Below are 21,525 nucleotides of genomic sequence, written 5' to 3'. Positions count from 1 at the left end.
CCTAAAAGTCTGCGTGAACAGACAATTGCTTATGTCCTTGTTTATGTGCATAAGTAGCATTCTTTGTTTTTCAGGAAGTTATGTATGCAGGAGACAATCTAATCCATGGGATTAGTGTTAAATGTATTGCAAAATTCTCACCAGTTTTGTAGAAAAGTCACATATGGAGAAAGTCTCAGAAGGGTGACCTTATTAATCTTTAAGGCTACGGCTACACTGCCATTTTTTGCAGAAGAGGATATGCAAGTGGAGCTCTCATTTGTATATTTTCCAATTCTTTTTGCAGAAGAGGTTTGTGCAATAAAAAGCCCCGTGTAGACGGGGCCATTTGTCAGAAAAAAAAACTTTTTTTGCAAGATCCTTTGTTCCTCAAGAATCGAGGTTTTCAGGATCTTGCGAAAAAGTGTTTTTTTCTGACAAATGACCCTGTCTATATGGGGCTTTTTATCGCAAAAACCTCTTCTGCAAAAAGAATCGGAAGATATGCAAATGAGAACACCATTTGCATATTCCTCTTCCGCAAAAAAACCAGCAGTGTAGCCGTAGCCAAACTGAAAAAACGTAAACAACAAATAATTCTCTGGCACTTTAGAGACTAACAAAAATGTAGATGGTATCAGGAGTTTTCATGGGCACAATCCGCTTCTTCAGATGAAATGGAGAAGTTATGTTCTAGTTTCTCCCCTGTTGTTGCTCATGTGTTGTTAAAATTAAAAATGTGAAGTGAGATATCAAGTATTCCAGAAGCATGTAATTTGAAAGGAAGAGGATCTGAAAATTCTTACATTTAAATCTGACCCGATTTTATTATTGTTATTACTGTAGGTACAATTGCAACATGTTGCACTTTTATAGTACTTCACAGACAATAATTTAAGCATGAGAGAGAGATGGGCGTAACACCCATTTTTCCAATGAGTAAGCTAATGTAGTGACTTGTGGCTGACTTTGTGGTGCAGAGGAACTTGCAATCTTCCCCACCAACCAATGCTCCTATTTCTTACACTAGACAGAACTCAGGAAAGATTTCCAAAATAACTTAATTTTTGGTGACATTATAGTATGTATTCTCCTTTTAAACCCAGTATATATTCTCTCATTGTAGCAAGCTAAATGCTTATCTTCCCATTGTTGCTTTATAGAAAGTGTGTATGTATATGTTTGTATACATAAAATCCAATTCTCACACGCCTTCTAATGTTCATAATATTTTAATACAAGAATAATGAATTTGAAGTTCTCCTTATTTTTATTTAAGGACATGACACTTTATTACTTTTTTTCTTTATAGGAATTTGTTGCAAGTGAAGGAGAAGATGACCCAGAAGTTGAATTTTTAAAATCACTGTCAACTAAACAAAAACAGAAACTTCTGAGGTAATTTTATTGCAGTTGCATGGCACCTACTTGTATGAGGTTAGTTATATATAGTCAGTAGTTTTTAACTACAGTTTTGTATCTACTGTGGAAAAAAAAACAATTTAGGTCAATCTACTCTTGATTACAGATGGTTCAGAATTCACTTTGTATTATGGGGCATGCTTATTCATCATTTGTAAGCCAGTTTTAATAGCTTTGTTTACAGTTTCATTTCATTTTTTATTTTGAATGCTGTGACATACACACACTAACCTTGTATGTGCTTTTGCTCCAAGAGGACAGCGTCAATTGCTATTTTAAAATATTTTCCATTCCATTGTTTACAGTGCCCTCTTCCAATACTGAAAATTAAATGTCTTCCCTTATTGATTTTGCATTTGGCAAAATTTTATGTACTACTTTTGCTCCTAAGGGAGCAAAACATGACCTATCTTGTGTGCACCATCATCACTGGTGGTGTAACAGCTTACCATAGCTCTAGGATTAGCATTAGTCAGCAGAGAGAATTCACAATATTTTTATAGTTCCTACTGGAAGCCCATGTAACCATGTACACGGTTAACCAGTGAGTCTGGGCTCATTGGTTAACATGCATGGTTACCTGCAAGACACCCTCTTTCCCTCCCCCAACGCTGCTGCCTCTGAATCAGAGGCAACAACGTGCAGTTGAGGGGCAGGTGGGAACCAGTGCGCGTGGAGAGCCAGCTTTTAAGTCGGCTCCCTCTGCATACCAGCTCCCATGGAGCCATGTGCCCTCCCTCTGCGCTGCTGCCTCTGATACAGAGGCAACAGTGCAGGCAGAGAGCCTCCTATATCTCCCCCCACACCTCTGCGTAACCATGTAACTGCTGAAATTTTCAGCAGTTCTACATGTACTTGAATAAACACATTTTAACATTCCTAGTCCCCAGTTTGGGTTTTTTGTTTTTTCTGTGCTGCTGCCCTGTTGATTTCATATGCTTAAGGAGAAAGAAGGTTTCACATTTCTTCTCCAATTTCCTGTGTCCTTTTAAACCAGTTGTGAATCACTGGCTGACATAACACACAAATGTCATTCATATTTAAATATATTAACCTAAAATAGTTATAAAAGCACTGTGTGAGAGCCAAAAAAATATAATTCACCTTAAGGAAGGAAAAGCTTTTCCACTAAACATTCTAGTTTAAAGATTTGTTTTCTCTGATCCAATGAAGGCAGTTTAGGTAGCATGTAAAATGTTGTGGCTGACTCATTGCTAAGAATTAATAAAACGAGTGACCAAGAAATAAAAATTTCAAAACTGGGCAAAAACAGTTGAAATGTGTTTGTTTTCCTGATAGACAAGTTTATTGTTGACTAGCATTTTACACCTGTGTTTTATGATATTCAGATGAGCTCCAGAAAGCTGTAAAGATCAGGGGGAGATTTTTAAAGGCACATATAGCTGATAGGGTCCTAACAAGACTATATAACAGGGTTCAAAAAATAACCAAGTAAGTTCATGGATGACAGATCTATCAGTGGTTATTAGCCAGGATGAGCAAGGATGGTATCCCTAGCCTCTGTTTTCCAGAAACTGGGACTGGGTGACAGGGGATTGATCACTTGATGGTTACCTGTCCTGTTCATTCCCTTTGAGACATCTGGCATTGGCCACTGACAAAAAAACAGGATTCCGGGTTAGATGACCCTTTGGTCTGACCCAATATGGTTGTTCTTATTTCTTATGTTACATTGAGGGACATTGGGAGTTGGGCATCTAACAACTATTTGTGCCTTTGAAAATGTTCCTTGTTCTATTACTGAATCAAACCTACAGAGTTAACTCAATTAAGAAACAAACTGGTTGCACCGCAGGTTGTAAGGCACAGGTTGTCATTTCTTACCCTCTTCTTCCTAAAATTGGTTAATTAAACAATATTTCATTGTAGTTCTGAGGGAGGGCTAAAGGGGAGCAACATTTTAAATAACTTAATTTGAAATTAAAAACGTAAAAATACATTATTGAAACAAAAAGTTCAATATGCTTTGTAAGAAAATGTTGCATGTTTAGTGCATATGATTGTTGTAATTAGTGACCATAGAAGAAGAAAGTAAAAATGTAGCACCACTATCTTTTAAATGCTTGATTTTTGTTTTCAAAATAAAAGGAAATTGGATCGTCTGGAGAAGAAAAAGAAGAAGAAAGATAGAAAAAAGAAAAAGCAGCAAAGGAAGAAAAGCAAAAGTAAACACAAGAAACATAAGATCAGCTCCTCTTCCTCCTCCTCTTCCAGTGAGACTTCAGTAAGCAGCAGTGACAGTGAGACTGACAGCAAAGATAAAGCATTCCAAAAGAAGATGTATTCTAAGAAAAGAAAAAAAGACAAGTTTTCAGAGGCCGGCAGCACTGATTCAGAAGGGAAGGCAAAGACTAAGAGGGAAAAACTTTATGAAGAACCCTCCGGTAGTCACGGTAACAAGGACAAAGATAGGGAGAAGTATAGACTTTTAAAGCAAGATAGTTCTGGGGAGAAAAACAAATGGAGCTCCTGTGAGAATGAAACAAAGTCCAAAAGCAGAAACCAGAGCACATACAAGAGAGAAACTGAAAGAAATGAGAGGGCTAGCAGAAGCCAAAGCAAGGATGAGAGGAGCGGGAGAACCTCTTGCACAAGTCACAGCAATTACAAGCAAAGCCAGATAAGAAGACGACCAAGTCGAAGCCCCACTGAAGAGCGGTACAGGAAAAATGAAAACAGAAGCCGCAGCACAGATATATACAGAGAGGAGAAATATAGAGAGAGCTATGGGGATAAGAACAGTAAAGTGGATCATAAAGAAAGAGACAGACACAGCAGAAGTAGAAGCAGGGAGAGAGACAGAAAATATAGATAGTGTGGGTGACAGGTGCAAACACATCTTCCTTTTTCTTGAATACCTTTAACTAGGATTCACTCGTGAATTGCTTTCTTTCTAAAAAGACACTTCATTTTTCAGTTCTTGTAAACTGTTGTGTCCTACAAAACAGCATCCACCCCATTAATGATTTTGAGATATTTGTACGTTAGATATAAATATTATGGTATTTTGTAGAAATATTTTTGTTGGTAAACGTTTATTGTATTTGTGTAACAAGCCCCAGACTTTTTGTAAATATACTTCCTTGTTCAGTAATGTTTTTAAAATACTGGTATGTGGTGTGTTAACGTTCCTTAGAATATTATTTCTTCTGAAATATAACAATTGTAGTGGAGCAGAGGGTAACTTTGGAATAGTCCTGGGATTTTTATAATGCCAAAAATTGACATGATTCACCATTAAAATCTCTACCTTAGACCTCAGAAGACAAGATTATTCTTGGACTGAAACTTTTTCAGAGGCTTCACATGAGGGCAATTTCACCTGTTAAAACAGACAGACATAGTTGCACAGAAGTGTATAGCCAACATTTTTTGATCTTCTGCAAAGTCTAACTTAATCAGGCTATCTATGCATTTTGAACCCAGGTATGTTCCAATACAGTGTCAAGTTATTGTTCAAGAATTTCTCAAGACATGAAAAGAATATTCACTTCTTTAGCTGTTTCCAAAGTATGCTATTTTGTGCAATAGAAAGTTAAGGCAAATGCTCATTCTTGTGTTGTCATGCTGCAATTTGACTTATTTTTTCTTAACATTTGTGGGATTTCTGATCCCGCCCCCATATATCCTAAGGATGAACTACTTAAATAAACTGTTGCTTTCTATAAGCAGTATGAATTGCCTACATTTTAAAAATCCTAAATCATTTCAAAGGCAGAGGCAGAAAAATCATAAGCTTTTATACTTCAAAAATGTCTTCACTGTTTTAAGGAACATGGTTTAGTTAGCAGTTAAATGGTAAAATGGTGCAATTGGACTCAGGCAAGCGCTCTTCACTGCAAATGGAGGCTTGTAGTTCTTTAACAGTCCTACCTGCATGTTTTAAAACTACCAGGCAGAAGTTTTGAAATACTACATGGAGTTAAAATGCTACCCAAGTGATTGCCAAGTGGTAGGTTCAGTTGTATCCTTTTAAAGCACATTCTGTTTGACTCACTCCATATTCACAAAGTACTCTCAGGCATAACTGCATACATATTGAGTGTGAGGCACCAACTACAACCAGGCACCTGTGCTATCAGGTGGTATTTGGTTTGTTTGAAAAGGTCTGTAATACACTAAGCATTAGGTTGGGGGGGGGACTATATTTATAGCAGCCTGGATCCATGGGAGAAGCCAAGCTTGTTCCTGCCGATACTGGGTAATTGGGGAAAGGGTTTGTTTTAAACTGTGTTTTGAAGCCAATTGAAAGGACACGAGGGCTGTGTCTACACTGGCACGATCTTGCGCCAAAGCGGCCGCTCTTGCGCAAAAACTTGCTGCCTGTCTACACTGGCTATATGTTCTTGTGCAAGAACTATGATGTTCCCACTCAGGAATAAGCCCTCTTGCACATGTTGCCTGTTGTGTAGACAGGCAACATGAATTTCTTGCACAAGAAAGCCCTATGGCTAAAATGGCCATCAGAGCTTTCTTGTGCAACAGAGCGTCTACACTGGCATGTATGCTCTTGTGCAAAAGCACATCTCTTGTGCCAGTGCAGGCAACACTTTCTTCTGGAAGAGTTTTTGCACAAGAACTCTTCCACAAAAGAGTTCTTGCGCAAGAAGCTGCTAGTGTAGAGGTAGCCAAGGAGTAGCAGGATGTGCTTCTGCTCTTCTCTCTTCAGATTTCAGTCTGTCATCCTGCATCACTCATGGGGAATTTTGTTGCACTGGCAAACAGGAACTTGGATCTGCACTAGTGGCTTGTCAGTCTTGCAGCGTGGCTGTAATACAGCTCCTAACTTTCTGGTGCAGACAGAAGGAGGAATAGCTCACCCCCCCTCTTTGTCCTACGCATGTGTGTTTGATTTGTTTGCAGGCAGTTGGTAAAGTGTAGTGTGAGCATCTTATGCTGCCCCTGTGCCTGCATGGAGCAGGTATTAAGCTGTTAAGTGAGTGGTGTGTGTCTGTTTTGTTGGCTGCCTGTTCCATGCCTGCAACCTGAGCCAGGCAGAAACAACCCATGCAAGCTTGGAAATATCTGTGTAAGAGGCAACATCGGGTAGGCTAATAAATGCGGTTCAATCGCTCTTCTACCTTTAGCAGGGAGCAGAGAGGGACTTGGGGAAGGTTTTACACTGAGGCAGGAGAATAGCCTTGTGGACCTCAGGGCGGGTTTGGGTGCAGTCTCAGCCGGTTTGGCAGGCAGCTGCTGAGGGCCTACGGTGCTAACCCTACACACGGGCTGCTAAAGAAGGGTAGGCAGCGAGCTGCACCAGACCTAGCGCTACGGGGGTGGGCTCCTGTTGAGCCCGCTAAGTGGGGGGAGGGGTACGGGGCGCCTTCTATGGCGCGTGCTCCACTGCACAAGCTCCCGCCTCAGAAGGCGCGCGGTGGCCCCTCGCGCTTCCGCACTAGCCCTTCCACGCAGCTCGCCCGAGTGCGTGCGCGCGGCTCCCCGCATCAGCGCCCTGGGCCACTAGCGAGCCGGCTCCGGCAGGAGGTGCTGTTGGCTCACGAATGGCCGGGCGCGGCGTCTCCCGTTTGCCGCGGCGCGCAGGAGGGTAAGTCCCCAGAGCTCAGGAGCCGCTCTGCGTGCGGGCGGCCCCGCTGCTCCCGCGGACACTGCACGGGCCCATTATTTGGGCTGGAAATAAATGGGCTCCCTGGGAAGAGCAGGGGCCCAAGGGCCGTCGCTGCTGGCCGCGCCTGGCCACTCGGGAAAAGTTGAGGGAAGTGTGGGGCCGGCCGAGTCCTCAGGGCGCTCCTCGACTCGTAGCACGGCCGACCAGCGTTGCCGCCCGCCGGCCTCACTCCGTGCAGCGGAGAGGAAAGTCCGCACAGTGGGCAGAGGAGGCTCCAGGCGCCCGGAGAGCGGACGTGTCAGGCCTCAACCCCCTGGGGCTGTCAGTGGCCTGTGATGCTGGGAAGTGCCTGGCCCAAGGCTGGAGCAGCTCCGACCACCTATGGGCTTCGAAGGCGCCGCCTCGGCTCATGCACTCCTCGCGGGCGGGAGCCAAGCCCTGGGCTGGCTGGGGAATAAAGTGCCCCAGGAAGAGAAGATGAATCTTCTCCTAGTAGCCTCCCGCCTTTCAGCCCCGTCAGCTCTTAGGGCTGCTAGCCGTGAGGAGGCCCCTGACCAGTCTCTGCTCCCGAGAGGGAAGTTTCTGGCCCTTTCTTTCCCGGGGTGGTTGTGGTGCGCCCCGCTTCTGGGGATGCAGGTGAGCGCCCCGGCGCCTTCCAGCTGCTCACGGCGCGGTGGATTCCACAGGTGAAAGGTGCCTTCCGCTTTAATTTCGGCACGTCTCCTCCTTTTTGTGCTGTAACAATGGAGAGGCTTAACTTGTCATGGAAACGTGTTAATTAGGTGCGGAATGATAGTGATCAGCAGGAAAACAGGGCGTTTTCCGTTGTGCTCCCATTAGCCAGAAGTGTGCAGTATGGTAGACATGGAGCCTTGCCCCTAGGAATTAAGCACAAGTGCCAGCGCGCTACTCCGCGGGCTCTAATGTGAGCCGATGGTTGTAATTTTAGGATGACGATCGAGTTGGCATTTTTGGTGTTCGAGTAACTCGCAGTATCGACATTCAGAACATATTTTCCGCATATTTTCTATGTTTTCCTTTAGCTCTTGGCGCTTGGAAAACTGATCACTGAAATTTATGGCGAACGAAAATAAACTATTACTAATGTGAAAGTAAATAAACAGGTGACTCAGATCAAATTCCTGCTTGGATCGTTACAATAAATATCCCTGAAGGAAGCTCTCTATTTATGTTGTCATTGATTAATTCTCGCTACCTCATTTGATTTCGATTTAGAACGATTTGATTCTAATTTAATTAGCATGTAATTTGGATGTACATAATTACTGTAATTATGACATTCAGGTAAGGCAGCTTTAGGCTGAAAGGCAATTTCAAATTTTCTAGCAACCTACTTTGTACTAGGAAATGGACAAGGACTTTGCGCCCTGCTATCCAAGTAGTAATTAGCACATCTTTGAAATAGGCAGGGCTGGGGATTTGTATTAAAACACCAACACAAATTGAGCCGCATTACCCAGCGCAAAGGTAACTGCATGCTACTGAGGAACATATTATTTTACTCCTTGCATGGTCACGGATGACCGCGTTTCCCTACTATCTCCAGGGAAGCTCTACAGAAGAATTAAAGACTGTGTGGCACCAAGGTGCTGATGCCATTGCAGGTTAAAACCGCAGCGCACACATTAGGTGGACTTTGAAAGCCATAGGTGTGTGGACGACAGAACTAATTTGAAAGGGTCGCTCCTGTCCATGAAGTGGTTACCCTGAATTAGGGAGGGTTACAGATCAGAGCAAGCAGCCCAGTTGTGTTCTCTAGCCGGTTGGTTGCCAACTCTGGGCACCGGGCCAGATTGGGGGCAGAAGGGTAGGGAAGTGGTGGCCCGGGCCCGAGGCAGGACACTTCTTGAGGTGGATGATCTCTGCAGCCTGCCTCGATTTTTTTCCATCCTAATCTGATAAATTTCGCACGAAACAATAGGACTAATTTGAACACGCGCCGTTTTTGTTTCCCTAGCTGACGAAGGCTGGGCGTGTGGCATGAAGGGTGGGAGCCCTGGGTCCGCAGTCAACGGTCCCCGGAGCGGGTCACCCTTGCTCTCGGGAATGGCAGGCCAGTAGGATCGCGGCGACCTGCGGTACCTCCATCTGTCCTTTAGGGAGGTCAAATACATTTGAAATCCAAGTCACTCGCCTGCAGAGTCTCTTATTTTAGCTTTAGCTGTCCAACAATTCCAACCTTACCCAGGTAAAACCACTGACTGCAGCCAAGCCCAGCCGCACGCCACGTACCCCAGCGCTGAAGCCTTCTGGCAAACGAAACGAGCAGGGATCTTTCTTGCAGTGGCACAGAAGTCTTAGCGTTGCGGGGCTTGTGCTGTAGGTAGTGAACGCCCTGTGGTCCTGAAGCTCTAGATGGCGCCAAAGAGCCACAGTTACAAGCCTCCCTCAAAGGCATCAAGAGCGACTGTCAAACATAAAAGCAAATCAGAGGGTTTTTTGGTTTTTTTTAATGTGTTAAGAATGTTATTCCTTAAGAAAATTTGTGGCTAAATTATTCTCACTTAAAATAAACACTTAGTGTACCAATTACCCAAATGGGCGGGATTTCTGTAATATTTCCTTCATCTGCATTTTGGAACTGTGGAAGAAAATCTTAAATCATCTAATGTCTGAAAATAAATTAGAGCTTCAATAAATAAGTTTCCCGTTCACTTGAGGTTTTTTTAAGAAAGATAACTATCCAGACAAAGATAAAGTTCTATATTATCTTATTAAAACAAAATATTCATGCTAACTTTTTGAATTATTAATATTATATATACCCTAGGGGGCAGAGACCAAATCTCCTGTGTATCAGACGCAGAGCTATCACATAACATTTACACATAATTTACTCTATTTTATCTTTAGTATTCTTTTCGCCTTGTTTTAATGGGGTTAGCTATAGGATGGAGAATGAAAATCAATTCTCACGACATATACTGGTTGAAACAACCGCGCAGGCAAAATGTAAATTAGAATAGTCATTGGGCTAAGATGGAGAAGTCGCGTTTGAATCGGACCAAAACGTCAGGGAAACAACAACAACGAAGGATGAAAAAACCACCTAAATTCTCTTTCGACTTCTCTCGCTCCCTTCTCATTTAGAGGGTGACATGTTAAAAGAACGTTTCTTTATGCCACAGTGTTATTTTTTGCTCCCCGGTTTGCAGGCTCCACTATAGAAATGCCACTTAACTGTAATTGAAAAGAATGAATCAGATTATTTTTCGGTTCTCACACTGTCTGTTCTTTATCCAGTCGTACAAAAGTTCTGTAGTCCCCAGACCATATAATTATCACCAACAAGTACTAAAGAATGCTGCCATTTATTTTGTAAAAGGTTACATGCTTTCTATTTTCTTGGTTAAACGAACCGGCTCTGCGGCCCAGAGTTGCTCCCTTCTTCATTTCTGGGGAGTCTGTAAATGATGGACGTTTTCTGACCCCAAGGGGCAAAGGCAATGCAAAGAGGTCCTTGATCATTGAGCTGAGAATTGTAACCCTGGCCTGGCAGAAACTGGACCTGGATCGCTTCCTTTGATCTGTTTTATTATGGATTGAAAACAAAGCTGACTTTTGCCCAAACACCCAGTGAGAATGCATTCCTTGGAAACCCCAACAACTAATAAGCGGGGAAGCCATGTCCTGCAGCCCAGCAAGCGCACTGTTTATTTTACCTCTGCCCAACAATGTCATCCTCGCCAACTCCCCGCCTGCCCTAGAATAAAATACATCTACTATAGATCCGCTAGGCAGTTCGGGGAAAAGAGTGGTGTGGAAGAGCAAGAGGATTTTCCCTTCATCTTACAGAGCGGTCTGAGTTTAAAAAGGGAAGATGAAGAAGACAAATGTCAGAAAAGGAGAAAGGAAAGCGGGGATAATCGATGCTTTAGGATAATTTAGGCGGAAAGAAACAACGCTTCTAAGCTTATGTTTTTAAAAGGAATTGAAATTGTACTCTTGCCAAGCTTCCTTCTGTCAGTCAGTCAGCTACGCTTGTGTGTATTTAAAACAAATGCGTGAGGCACACGTTCTGTTAGGGCTTGGTGACAGCGGTGGGGGAAGGTTAAATACCTTTTATTAATATTGTCAGCAGATTTTTTTAATTCAAAATCTTCGATTTGTGGCCGTACAGTTCTTTTTCTGGTTTTAATTGCATTCAATTGCAGAACTGGCTTGTATTGACTTAAAATGTTGTTCCTCCTCTTCGCACTAAATTCAACTTCTCTTTAAATAGCGTAATTATCTCATTTAATCATTTTCTTTCTTCCCCTCCCCCCCCCAAAAAAACACTGTGGCTGTTAAGTTGGTGGTCAGGAGACAAAGGGAGTGAAAATAATTTTCATTTCAATAATTGCCTTCTGGTCAATTTAACTGTGCCTTATTTTGAAAGAGCCTGTCTAAATGAGATTCCTGTCCCAAATGTGTTCCCAGGCCTTAGCCCAGCCTTTAATTATTCCTGAGGTTTTTTTTCTTCAGAATAAGACGCTGCACTGAGTAATCACAAAGAAGTCAGAGAGCATCCTTGAACCTTTTCAATAGCAGAGCCACTGATATTCAAATAACATGCAAGGACCATTTGACTGCATGGGGACATAAGCATTTCCAATTCACTATTTGCATAGATCAACTGTCTTTGAAAAGGAAAGGAGCAGTTGTCTTCCATAACATTAAAAAGCCTAGTTATCAAATCAAGTGCTTAGTTTGGGGCTTTTAAAACGTTTACATTTTATCTCAGGTTGCCCTTTACCGTTTGACATGCAAATTTGGTGCAGTTAATTTAGACAATTAAAAGGATCTTCAAGGGAGCTTTGTCACCGAGAATATTCGGAGTTGTCCCCGTGGACCAGCTGAGATAAAGTTGGTCAGAACAAATGATGTCTAGGAGATTAATTAGATATTTGATAAGACATGAATCCCTAATAAGGGAATACAAGGCACAGGGGGCTGCTATGTGCTCTAAGTCAAAATTAATAACATTTAACAAGATTTTCATTTAGGCATGAAATGTCTTTTCCGGAGTATTGACTCTAGCGGTTTGTTCCCCTGAGATTATCTCCCAACCTGGGAAGCCTGGTGGGGCCAAAGACGTTTTAAAAACAGTTTCTTACATTTCTATCAGTTTCTTTGCGGTTTGTTTTAAATCTATTTGGGGGTATTTTATGAAATACGTTTCCAAATTTGGGTAGGTTTTAAACCTTCTTTTATTTTGGGTCAGATCTCGAGGAGCGGGGACGGGGGGAGGAGGATTTGAATGAAGAAACAGTAATAGAACATAACCCGATTGAAATTTACCTTAAGATATTTTATTAAATTGGATCCCTGACATCAAATGCATTTGTTGTTTTTAAATTCCATTCACTTGTATTATTACTGTACTAAGATAGGAAGAGAAACCAAGAAGGTTTGCAGTAAAAGCTGCCCCATACAAGGGCTGAGGGGGAAAAGAACAAAAACCGTAAGAGTATTGTTCAGAGTCCTTTAATAATACCAAAATGAAAATATTAAGTCAAGATTTTCATACAGATAAACGCATTTAATTTCTTTAAATGACCTTAACTTACGTGTGTTTGAGTGAAATGTTAACTCAACATTTTAAATAGCTTTTACATATATACTGACTTCCACAAAGTGCATCAGAAATTTAAAAAAAAATAAACTTCCTGAATTTCAGGAATGCACAAAAAAAGACAAAAGAGACAAAAATAAACCCCTTATCAGAATCAACGCTTACAAGAAAAATAACACAATCTTTTTAACCCTATTTATACAGATGTTTATGAAATACAGAGGAACTGTCTCAGACTTCCACTTTAATTTCTCACCTTAAACCTCTTTTAGGATGCTTTCCTTTTTTTAAAAAAAATGTCATTGTACCTAGCTTTCGTCAGGCAGGACCTGCTGTAGCTAGAGACAAGTAATCCACACCAAAGCCGGTGTTAGGTCCCCTTGGTTTCGCACGGCTCAGTCTGTGCGGGCTGGGGTCTGGCTATTGCTCTGCACCAGGAAGCTGAGTCAGTGTCAGTGTCCTGCAGGGCTGAGGGATTGGGCTGGGTCTCTGGAGCTTGGCCCTGGCCCCTGCGCTTTAGTCCGGTCTCTCCTGCAGTCTGAGCGCAGTTTGGGGGGCGGCTCCTTTGCCTTTCCCCGGCCTGAGCTGTGCAGGGGAAGAGGGCGGCTGTTCAGTCCGGGCTCCCTACGAGTCGTTTGGACCCGCGGTGGATTCCTTGCCGCCGCCTCCCCGGGCAGCGGTCACACCCTCGTGCAGGATGAGGTCGGGGGACTCGGAGCGGGGGGTCTCCAGGTTGCTGGCGTCCGTGTCGCTATCGCTGCCCTTTTTGCCCCCGCCACCCCCGTTGTGCGTTTTAATGTGTTTGCTCAGGTGGTCGCTGCGCATGAAGCGCTTGTTGCACACGGGGCAAGCGAAGCGCTTCTCGCCCGTGTGAGTCCGCAGGTGCCGCTGCAGCTCGTCCGAGCGCGTGAAGCGCTTGCCGCAGAAGAGCCAGTTGCAGACGAAGGGCCGCTCGCCCGTGTGCCAGCGCAGATGCGCCTTCAGGTGCGAGGTCTTGCCGTAGACCTTGCCGCAGCCTGGGATGTGGCAGCTGTGCAGCCCCTTGCGCCGCAGGCTGGCCCCGGCCGGCCCCAGCCTCTCAGCCTCCTGGCAGTTGGGGCAGTCGCAGGTGGCCCGGCCCGAGTACCTGCGGGCGGAGCGGGCTGAGCCTCCCCCGGCCGCGGCGGCCGCGGCGCCAGTGATCATGGCGCTGGCTGCAGCCACCGCGGCGCTGGAGTCTGTGTAGGAGGGCAGCACGGGCTTGAAGCCCTCCTGGGTCAGCAAGTGCTGGCTGGTGGAGAGCAGATGCGAGGCTGCCGTGGAGCCCAGGCCAGTGGAGCTGAAGGCGGAGTGGGTGAGCGAGCTGAAGTCGGGGTTGTAGGTGCCCAGCTGGGAATGTAGCGAGGCCTGGGGGGCGCCCGAGTGCAGCGAGCTCTGGAGCCCCCCAGCGGGGTTCTGCACCTCCAGCCAGGAGCCCGGGTTGGTGTGCACGTCCCACCATGAAGAGGCTGCCCCGTTGGCCACTTCGCCTGCGGCCAGGGTGGAATGGAAGCCCGACTTGTACCAGGATTCGTAGGGGTGCGCCATGCCCACCCGCGGGTACAGGCTCTCGGCCGCAGAGCTGTGTACTTTGGAGATGAAGGCCGACTGGCCGCCGGGCTCCTGCGGGGACACGCCCGCCGCCGCCGCCGAGTTGGAGAAGAGGCCGCTATAGTCGCTGCTGAAGGCCGAGGAGGTGGGCGAGGTGGAGGCCAGGCAGAAGGCACTATTGGCGGTGCCGGTGCCGCTGGCCAGTCCGCTGGAGCCTCTGCTAGTGGCCACCGTGAAGCCCGAGAGACTGGAGCCCAGGTTACAGCTGGAGGTGGAGCGTTTCCAAGGGTGAAAGCCTCCTTTGGCGAAGGCGCTAGACTCGGGTAAAGTGGTCAGAGGGCTGGTGTTCCCGATCTTATTGCAGGTCGCAGCCAGCATGGCCAGGGGAGTTGTTCCAAATCTTGGCTCTTCCTAAGAGAGAGACAAAGCAAGCCAGTGAGCCTTGAAAAAAGCTCAAGGGAGATGCACACGAAGCACAGCAACGTGACTAAATACTCTGCCCGAAAGTCACCCTGCAAAAGTAGCCTTTCGTTTAGGAGGAAACGTCACCCTGTCCTGCTTGAAGCAATATCTAGTTTTCAGGGACATATAAACGGATTTAAATTAAATGGTATACTCTGTAATCATAATGGGGTCGACCGGTAATTATGGTGTAAAATGACACGAATTTCTTAAGAGTTTTGTGGCGGTCTGAGACCCTTTATGACAACGCTTTCCTCTTTCAACGTGCAGTTGAAAAGGCAAAAATCCCCAGTGAAACGAAAATAGTGAGCTCTAAAGCCACAAGGGTTGGAGCTTACATAATGAGCCAACACAAACACACTTGCTTGCACCAAAGCCGTGTAGCAGTATAACCACCACACTGGCTCGAGAAAATGCATTCAATATGGCATAACCTTCCTTGAGTTAAAAAAAAAGAGCTTATTTCCAAACAAAATAAACTTGATATTAAAACCGTCTTCATGTGAATGGTACCATTGGAAATCAGCCCCGGAAACATTAATCGAGTTTACCGTTCAATTGCAGCACATAGTCATTTATGTAACGAGAAACTGCAATACAACAGCAGCAGCAGCAAGTTTTTCCTCAGTAACAAAACTGCACCCGAGAAACCACAACCAAAAACGTGCCGTTTGTGTCTGACTTACCCCAAGTATCGACGTAGCCATAGCACGTCCCTTGCCTGGGTGATGGAATCGAATGGGGCGCTCTGCCTTGCGCTCAGCCTGGGGAGTTTGCTCAGATTCCTCCTAGCTCCCCGCTTTACTCCAGTTGCACTAAGTACACTCCTGGCTCTGGAGGGCTAAACTCAGCCTAAGTGTGCGGAGCGCCTGCTTTGAAGTACCGCTGGCTGGGTCTCTCACCCAATGAGGGCGCAGAAAGAGCAGGCAGGAGCTGCCCTTCAGCCAATCAGACACTTGGAGGTGCAAGAACCAGGGCTCAGGGCGCGTGCCAGTCAAAGGCACAGGGATAAAACTCAGTGCTTTGGACTAAAAAAAATTATACTGTAATTAACTTTTTTAAAACCCCTGAATTTAAATATCCTTAAGGTTGAGACACAAACCAACAAAGGCCAGGAAATTCAAAGTTAGGGATGACATTTCCTCCTTAACTAACGAGTTGCAGGGAAACGAGGGGAAGCCACAAAGGGCAGGCGCTGGATGTCAGCATTTACTTTGAATTTTATCAGCTTTAAAATTATTAAACCGCATGGCTACATACAATATATTAAACACACTCCACACTTACTTACCCAATCCAATATGCCAGCCGGATCCAGGAAATATGTATTTTTGTTTCTTGTTAAAATTAGAGTTTATTTGCACAACAGCCCCCTTTTCATTGCCAGTTTAGAATTTGGGCCATCAGGCAAATTGGGCAGCTGAGCCACAAAGAGTGCACATCGTGTATGCCCAGAAGTGATTATAAAAAGGAATTTGAGTGTTCAGTAACCACATTCCAAAGTTTATATTGCTCTGTATTTGTCAAAATACAGAGTGAGTCGACATGTAGACGAATAATACATTTGCTAGTTTCTTTGGGGGAAAACCATGAAGAGGCTTTTTAATTGCATAGCTCCCCAGAACAGAATATTAAGCCGACACCTAACTATTTTTCTTTTTCTCATTCTCATAACTGCCAAAAGAGCCCAAGGAGCGATATTTTTGGTGGAGAAGAAGGATTATATTTAAACAATCCCGGGTTAAAGACTTTGTATGCCAAGTTTACAACCTACAGCACGTTTTCCGAGCCTTATAGAAAGCCACGAACGCTGTGCTGCTAACGGCGTGCTTCCTCTTCGCAGTGCTTCGGCACCGCTGGAATAAGCCTCCCCAGCACTCGCTTGCGGCCTCTGCACTGTTCACACTCCGCACGCCCAGTGAGCGACAGAGACTTTACCTGCTCTCTGCATGTGCGAAATGTAAGTCCAAACCTTGGCTCCTAAATGTATTTCAGGCTAGTCCCTTTGTAATTATTAGAAGCTTCTTAAGTAATTTCATGAACTTACCCGCACTATGTCGCGAAAGATCACTAGACGGACAACTTTTTTAATATTGCGATTGTATTTGGAGCTCTGAGATTACGTTTTCCTCTCTCTCTCTCTCTTCCCGGTGCAGCTAGTTACAGTTCTGAACCAGGAATCCGCGTGCATTCAGGCAGCCCTAGCTACTTGTTCTGGATTGCAGTAAATATTTTCTTTAAATCCGCTTCAGTGATCCAACAAAGCCAGCACTAGATGCAAAAATACACATTGTTAAAGGACGAGGGGGAGCAAACCATGGATCAAGGTTTTTTTTTTTTTTTTGGCTTTTTTTGTATTTCATTTTAAATGTTCCAACGAGACATGACTAGCACGCTGTTGTACACTGAAGCATGACCCAGTCTGCAGTAACTATACCACAATGGGTAGGAATGTCAGTGCAGATTCTTTCATTTAAACATGCTAAGGCTATTTTCAAAGGGCGTTAGCCTTTTTGTCGCTGTGGATATTTAAAATTGTGGAAGTCAGAAGAAATATTCTTCTGTCTCTAATCCTTTGCACATTGATTTAGGCTGAACACAGGGGGCCAGCGAGTGAATTACAATTGCTTTCTCCAAGAGGTTTGCCTGGAGCAGATCATAAACTGCAGTTTTACCCGAGGGGCTGTAGTGCTCCTCGGGTGGAGGCTATTGAAAAGCGATTGGGGAGGGGCGGGAACCACGGAGCATAGGAAAGACTAGGAGTCCGACAGGGGCACCCGGGAGCAATCACCCAACAGGTGACTCTTTCGTACAGGAGGAAGCCAGCGCTCCTGTTTGTTTAGAGGATCTGCGGTTGATTTACTAATAGGGGTGATTGTTCAGTGGCAGCGAGGCGTTTCTGACCAACCCCGGGGCAGCACAGGGAGGAGAACTGTTGAGGCTCCCCCCTCTTTAAGGAAAGCTGACAAAGTAATGAATAAAATAATCTGCAAAGGCAGTTAGAAATTGTGATGTTCAAAACCCAGCCATTTAACCCACAGGGTAAAGACACCTACATAGTATTGGTCTTGTCATATTTTAGGTTTTGCAAATCCACCAGATTTTTTCCTGTTTTTAAACACATGCGAAGGGGTGTTACTTATAAAAATGTATTAATATATGTAACTGAAATCTACTAAAAGAAAGCACGCATTTAAAGCAACAAACGAATGGTACTGAAATAGGAAACTCTCCTAAAACCTTTAGGGGGTCAAGAATTTTCTGACAGATTTTTTTCATGCAGCCAAAAATCTAGTTTTTAAACAAAGATCAATGTGTTATGCTAAAATGTTGAGCTGACTGTTAAAACATTTTGGGGGATAATGACAATGTAACAAAGGCCTGGTTTGGAGTGAATCACCACCCTTTTAAAAGTTAGAGCAATTTCCAGGAGAATAGCTTTCAGCAAACGCTTTACATTATTCAAAACGGCCAAATAATGCTCTATTATAGCGCCTGAATGCTGCCAGTCAGCCCATAAGTGCAATTTGTGCAAAGGCTCGGTGCCTTATCTCCACTTCTTTATAAAGAGGTGAATATAAAACAATTTCTTCCAAACCCAGACAGAGAGCACGAAAATTGCTTCCCTTTCTGCAATCAGGGCAATTTAACTGGAGTGCAATTAGCACTATTAAATGTCGATTCTGCATAAACAAATCTGACTAAGAAGCGAAAGTGGGGTGAGAACCTCATATAAACTGAAACTGATTTTTTAAAATTATGTATCCGGGTCCTTTACAATTGATCCGTGACGTTTTCATCTCGGAATATATTTACATCATAAACACACTGACAAAATCAACATAAATCTTTTTTTAAGTCTCAGTATGAGTACTAATAAAGAAGAATGGTCTAATTAAATGAAACAGTTCACTTCCTTTGAACAAATATTGTTTCCCACCTTCCCTTTAACATGGATCTTTTGATCTGTGTAACTACTAAAGTTGCTGTCTTCAGGAGGTAAAGCTGGGAAACAATTCGTTCATTAAAACTGATTGGAAGGGTCTTGGGTTCACATCCAAAAGCGTTAGATGAAATGATTATTCTGTTTAAACAGGGCTCTAGGAAAGATCTGCCAAATATTTTCCAAATAAATCGATGTAGCAGCAGTTAAATGTTAGGTTGCTGAACAATTTCTCGGGAATCCTAGGACGGACATGGAATTTACACATGGATGTTGAGGAGGAGGGAGGGATGGAGGTGTAAACCTTTCTAAGTTCAAGAGAAGCAATCAGATTCTCTGTCAAACAGAAGAAACGTGAAGGGGAAACCCGCAAAATGCCCATCGCTTGTACAAATAATTGCATCCTCCCATTTTTTAGCATCAGGGTTTCCATATGAACATCTCTCTTGCTCTCAATTATGCTTTTCATTTACACGATACGGACTCCACCATTGATTATCAGCTCAGAGCAGAGGAGGACCAGGTGATAAAATAATAACCTAAGTTAAGACAAGGCTTCCCCACTATTCTATGCACAGAGTAGATATTAAGGGAGGGAGGAGTGCGCTAAAATACAGCCCATGGGGCCTGTTGAGTCCCCTGAATTATTTCCTCTGCAGAGAGTTTTCCATTTGTGGGCAAAGATGAAGTGCAGCTTTTGATTAGAAGAAAATCTTTTGTAGTTCACAAAAAGGGAATGAGTACAAGGATCAAATAGATCATGGAAATTAAGTGTAAATTATGGAACTCTCCAACAGTTTGTACTTCAGCTTTCATGTTATATTTGTTACATAACTCCCTCCCACTCCCATGCTTACCTATACAAATAGAGCCCCAAATATGGACGAAGCTTTAATCTTTTCTCTGTTTTTAAGTTGCCACTAGTTGGAGGCAACAGAGACACACATACACTCTACAGTTGTGAAGTCTGCAGGATTCATTGAAAAAATCCTTCAAGTGCTTTCCAAACATTTGCTTATAAAATTTTTTTTCCCGCTAGATTTGGACCAGATATTTTAAACCCTCTCTTGTTCTGTTTATCTTAAATGAAGATATGGTAACAATTAAAGGGAAGACTGCAGTGTCAAAGGAAAGAAGGTGACTGTAGACTGTATGATTATTTTAATTACCACAATTATTGGAAGATTATTCAACAAGCTTCATAGATTTATTTACTGCATCGATAGAAAGGGCTCAGGAACATTTTATGAGGATTTTATCGTCTTAGTTCACATTCCTTACAATACTGTTATGGTATATAGCTTAGACATGACAAGATCAAAATGGAGCAGGTTTGAAACTCAGCCAATGCTAGCGGTCTTTCTGTATTAACGTGTTTCTAAATAAAGAGAATTGAATTAGCAAATTACTGTACCCATATGTACAGAGCATAGAGCTACTTTGTGCATATACGTCGGTTAAAGAAGTTCTGATGACTTTCGCAATTTGGTAGCATTTAAGGAGAAACACTGGCCACGTCTATTAGTGTTGCGTTCTACATATACAAGCCAAAATACCAGCGTTATCATTAATTTTAGATTTCTTAACTTCCATGCCTTCCTTTATCGGTGCTTATTAGAGGTGAGCATTTGCACAGCGGAAGTTAAAGGCGACATTAGACATGTTTGCTCAAACCGTACGCCTCTGAAAAGGGAAGATTTTTAAAATTTCTGATCTTTTCACGTACAGCACTTCTGATATTGCCTTAGTTTATTAACATATATGACAAGGTATGACTCAGTATGTTGGTTTGTGACTCAGAAAACTATCTATAGGTATGGGTATATGGGAATGTAATAAGCAAGATGACTGACGTTACTAAGTGCTCTTCGTTCCACAATGACCAATAAATCCTTCGGCAGGCTTTGCCCATTAATGAATTGCTGATTTCGATGAGGAAAAATACACTCTCATATCTATGTTCTCCTCTTCTGCCTTCGCCTTGTCTTACCACTAGGAAAGACGGAGAGCCGTTCATTGTGCTCCTATGTGTGCTATAATTATTGGATCTCAAGCTTAAGGTGAATTTCAGCTCAGATCATGAACCATTTCACGTTCAAATGCAAGCTTGCAGTACTTTCTTAGTGGCAATTAGGAGCCTATTACAAGCCATTAGATTGATCAATGTACCTTAAACAATGTGAATGATTTATATGGCGAAGGAAAAAACCTTCTTGCATCCATTGTACTGTTCCAGAGACCAACCTGGCCCTGTGAGTCCATCCATCACAGCTTTAAACAACAAAAGCTATTTATTTAGAAAACTTACATGGTAAGGAACAGGCTCAATTCTTTCGTCTTGAGTGGTATTCCAGCTCTGCCTGTCTCTCTCTCTTTATTGTAAAAGAGACGTAGGCTAGAAGAATTCGGGGGGGGGGGGGGGAAGAGGAGGGAAGATTTGCTGGGCTCCAAACGGATTAATTCACCTTGTACCTGAAAGAAGGAAACAAAGAGATTCCTGACGGCTTCCTAAGCAACCCCTAGTCTGCGGTGTAGAGGCAATGCAGCGAGACAAGCACTGGGTTACGTGTTTGTTTAACGAAGTGTTTGGGTAGCTTTGTAGCCTTAATTACAGCGGGGACGCAAACTCATTAGCCCCTGAAGTACTAAAACGGCCAAGGGAGCCGAGACCCAATCTGACGAAGGAAGGGCAATACCACAGCGTTCCCTACGACGGCTACGGATTCCAGCTAACCTAAAAGGAAGAAATGGCAAAATATCTGCGGCGATTAAAGGCAGCCACCTTCCCTCCCCCCATAGTCCTGGGTCTGTTTGCAGTTGTTTTCTTTCAAGACACATTGAACTTCTCACGACAAGGAAATTCTTTCCAGTCTCTGACAGCCTGGAAGACAGGGGGCTGAGGGAAAGGACTAACGCACTTCACACTTGCCAACACACTTCTGGTTAGATTTGTCTACATTCAGGTCGATAGTCCCTCCATTCTCC

General features: G+C 43.7%; 2 protein-coding genes across 6 annotated transcripts in view; one reads left to right on the top strand and one right to left on the bottom strand.

Moving 5' to 3' along the window:
- Positions 1–5,107, top strand: part of CIRSR (corepressor of RBPJ and splicing regulator) — a 43,994-nt gene extending 38,887 nt beyond the window's left edge. Inside the window, exons 9-10 of the mRNA XM_075933659.2 lie at positions 1,292–1,377; positions 3,511–5,107. Coding sequence (XP_075789774.1) covers positions 1,292–1,377; positions 3,511–4,237 — 813 coding nt within the window. The 3' untranslated portion in view covers positions 4,238–5,107. The remainder of the gene's footprint in view (positions 1–1,291; positions 1,378–3,510) is intronic.
- A 7,179-nt stretch (positions 5,108–12,286) lies between these two features.
- SP9 (Sp9 transcription factor) overlaps positions 12,287–21,525 on the bottom strand; it is a 65,417-nt gene continuing 56,178 nt past the window's right edge. For 2 of the 5 annotated variants that reach the window (XM_075933654.2, XM_075933653.2), the window contains 3 exons: positions 20,849–21,012; positions 16,645–16,868; positions 12,287–14,546 (listed from right to left, as the gene is read on the bottom strand). In XM_075933654.2, coding sequence (XP_075789769.1) covers positions 13,191–14,513 — 1,323 coding nt within the window. In that variant the 5' untranslated portion in view covers positions 14,514–14,546; positions 16,645–16,868; positions 20,849–21,012 and the 3' untranslated portion in view covers positions 12,287–13,190. Of the gene's footprint in view, positions 14,547–15,283; positions 15,442–16,644; positions 16,869–20,848; positions 21,013–21,525 lie in introns of those variants that run through there. The other 3 variants (XM_075933656.2, XM_075933651.2, XM_075933657.2) reach the window with 3 other exon arrangements.

The sequence above is a fragment of the Pelodiscus sinensis genome, chromosome 7 (assembly GCF_052426305.1).
Source record: "Pelodiscus sinensis isolate ZL-2025 chromosome 7, ASM5242630v1, whole genome shotgun sequence".
Lineage (NCBI taxonomy): Eukaryota > Metazoa > Chordata > Testudines > Trionychidae > Pelodiscus > Pelodiscus sinensis.
This window is presented reverse-complemented; position numbering and strand designations above follow the sequence as displayed.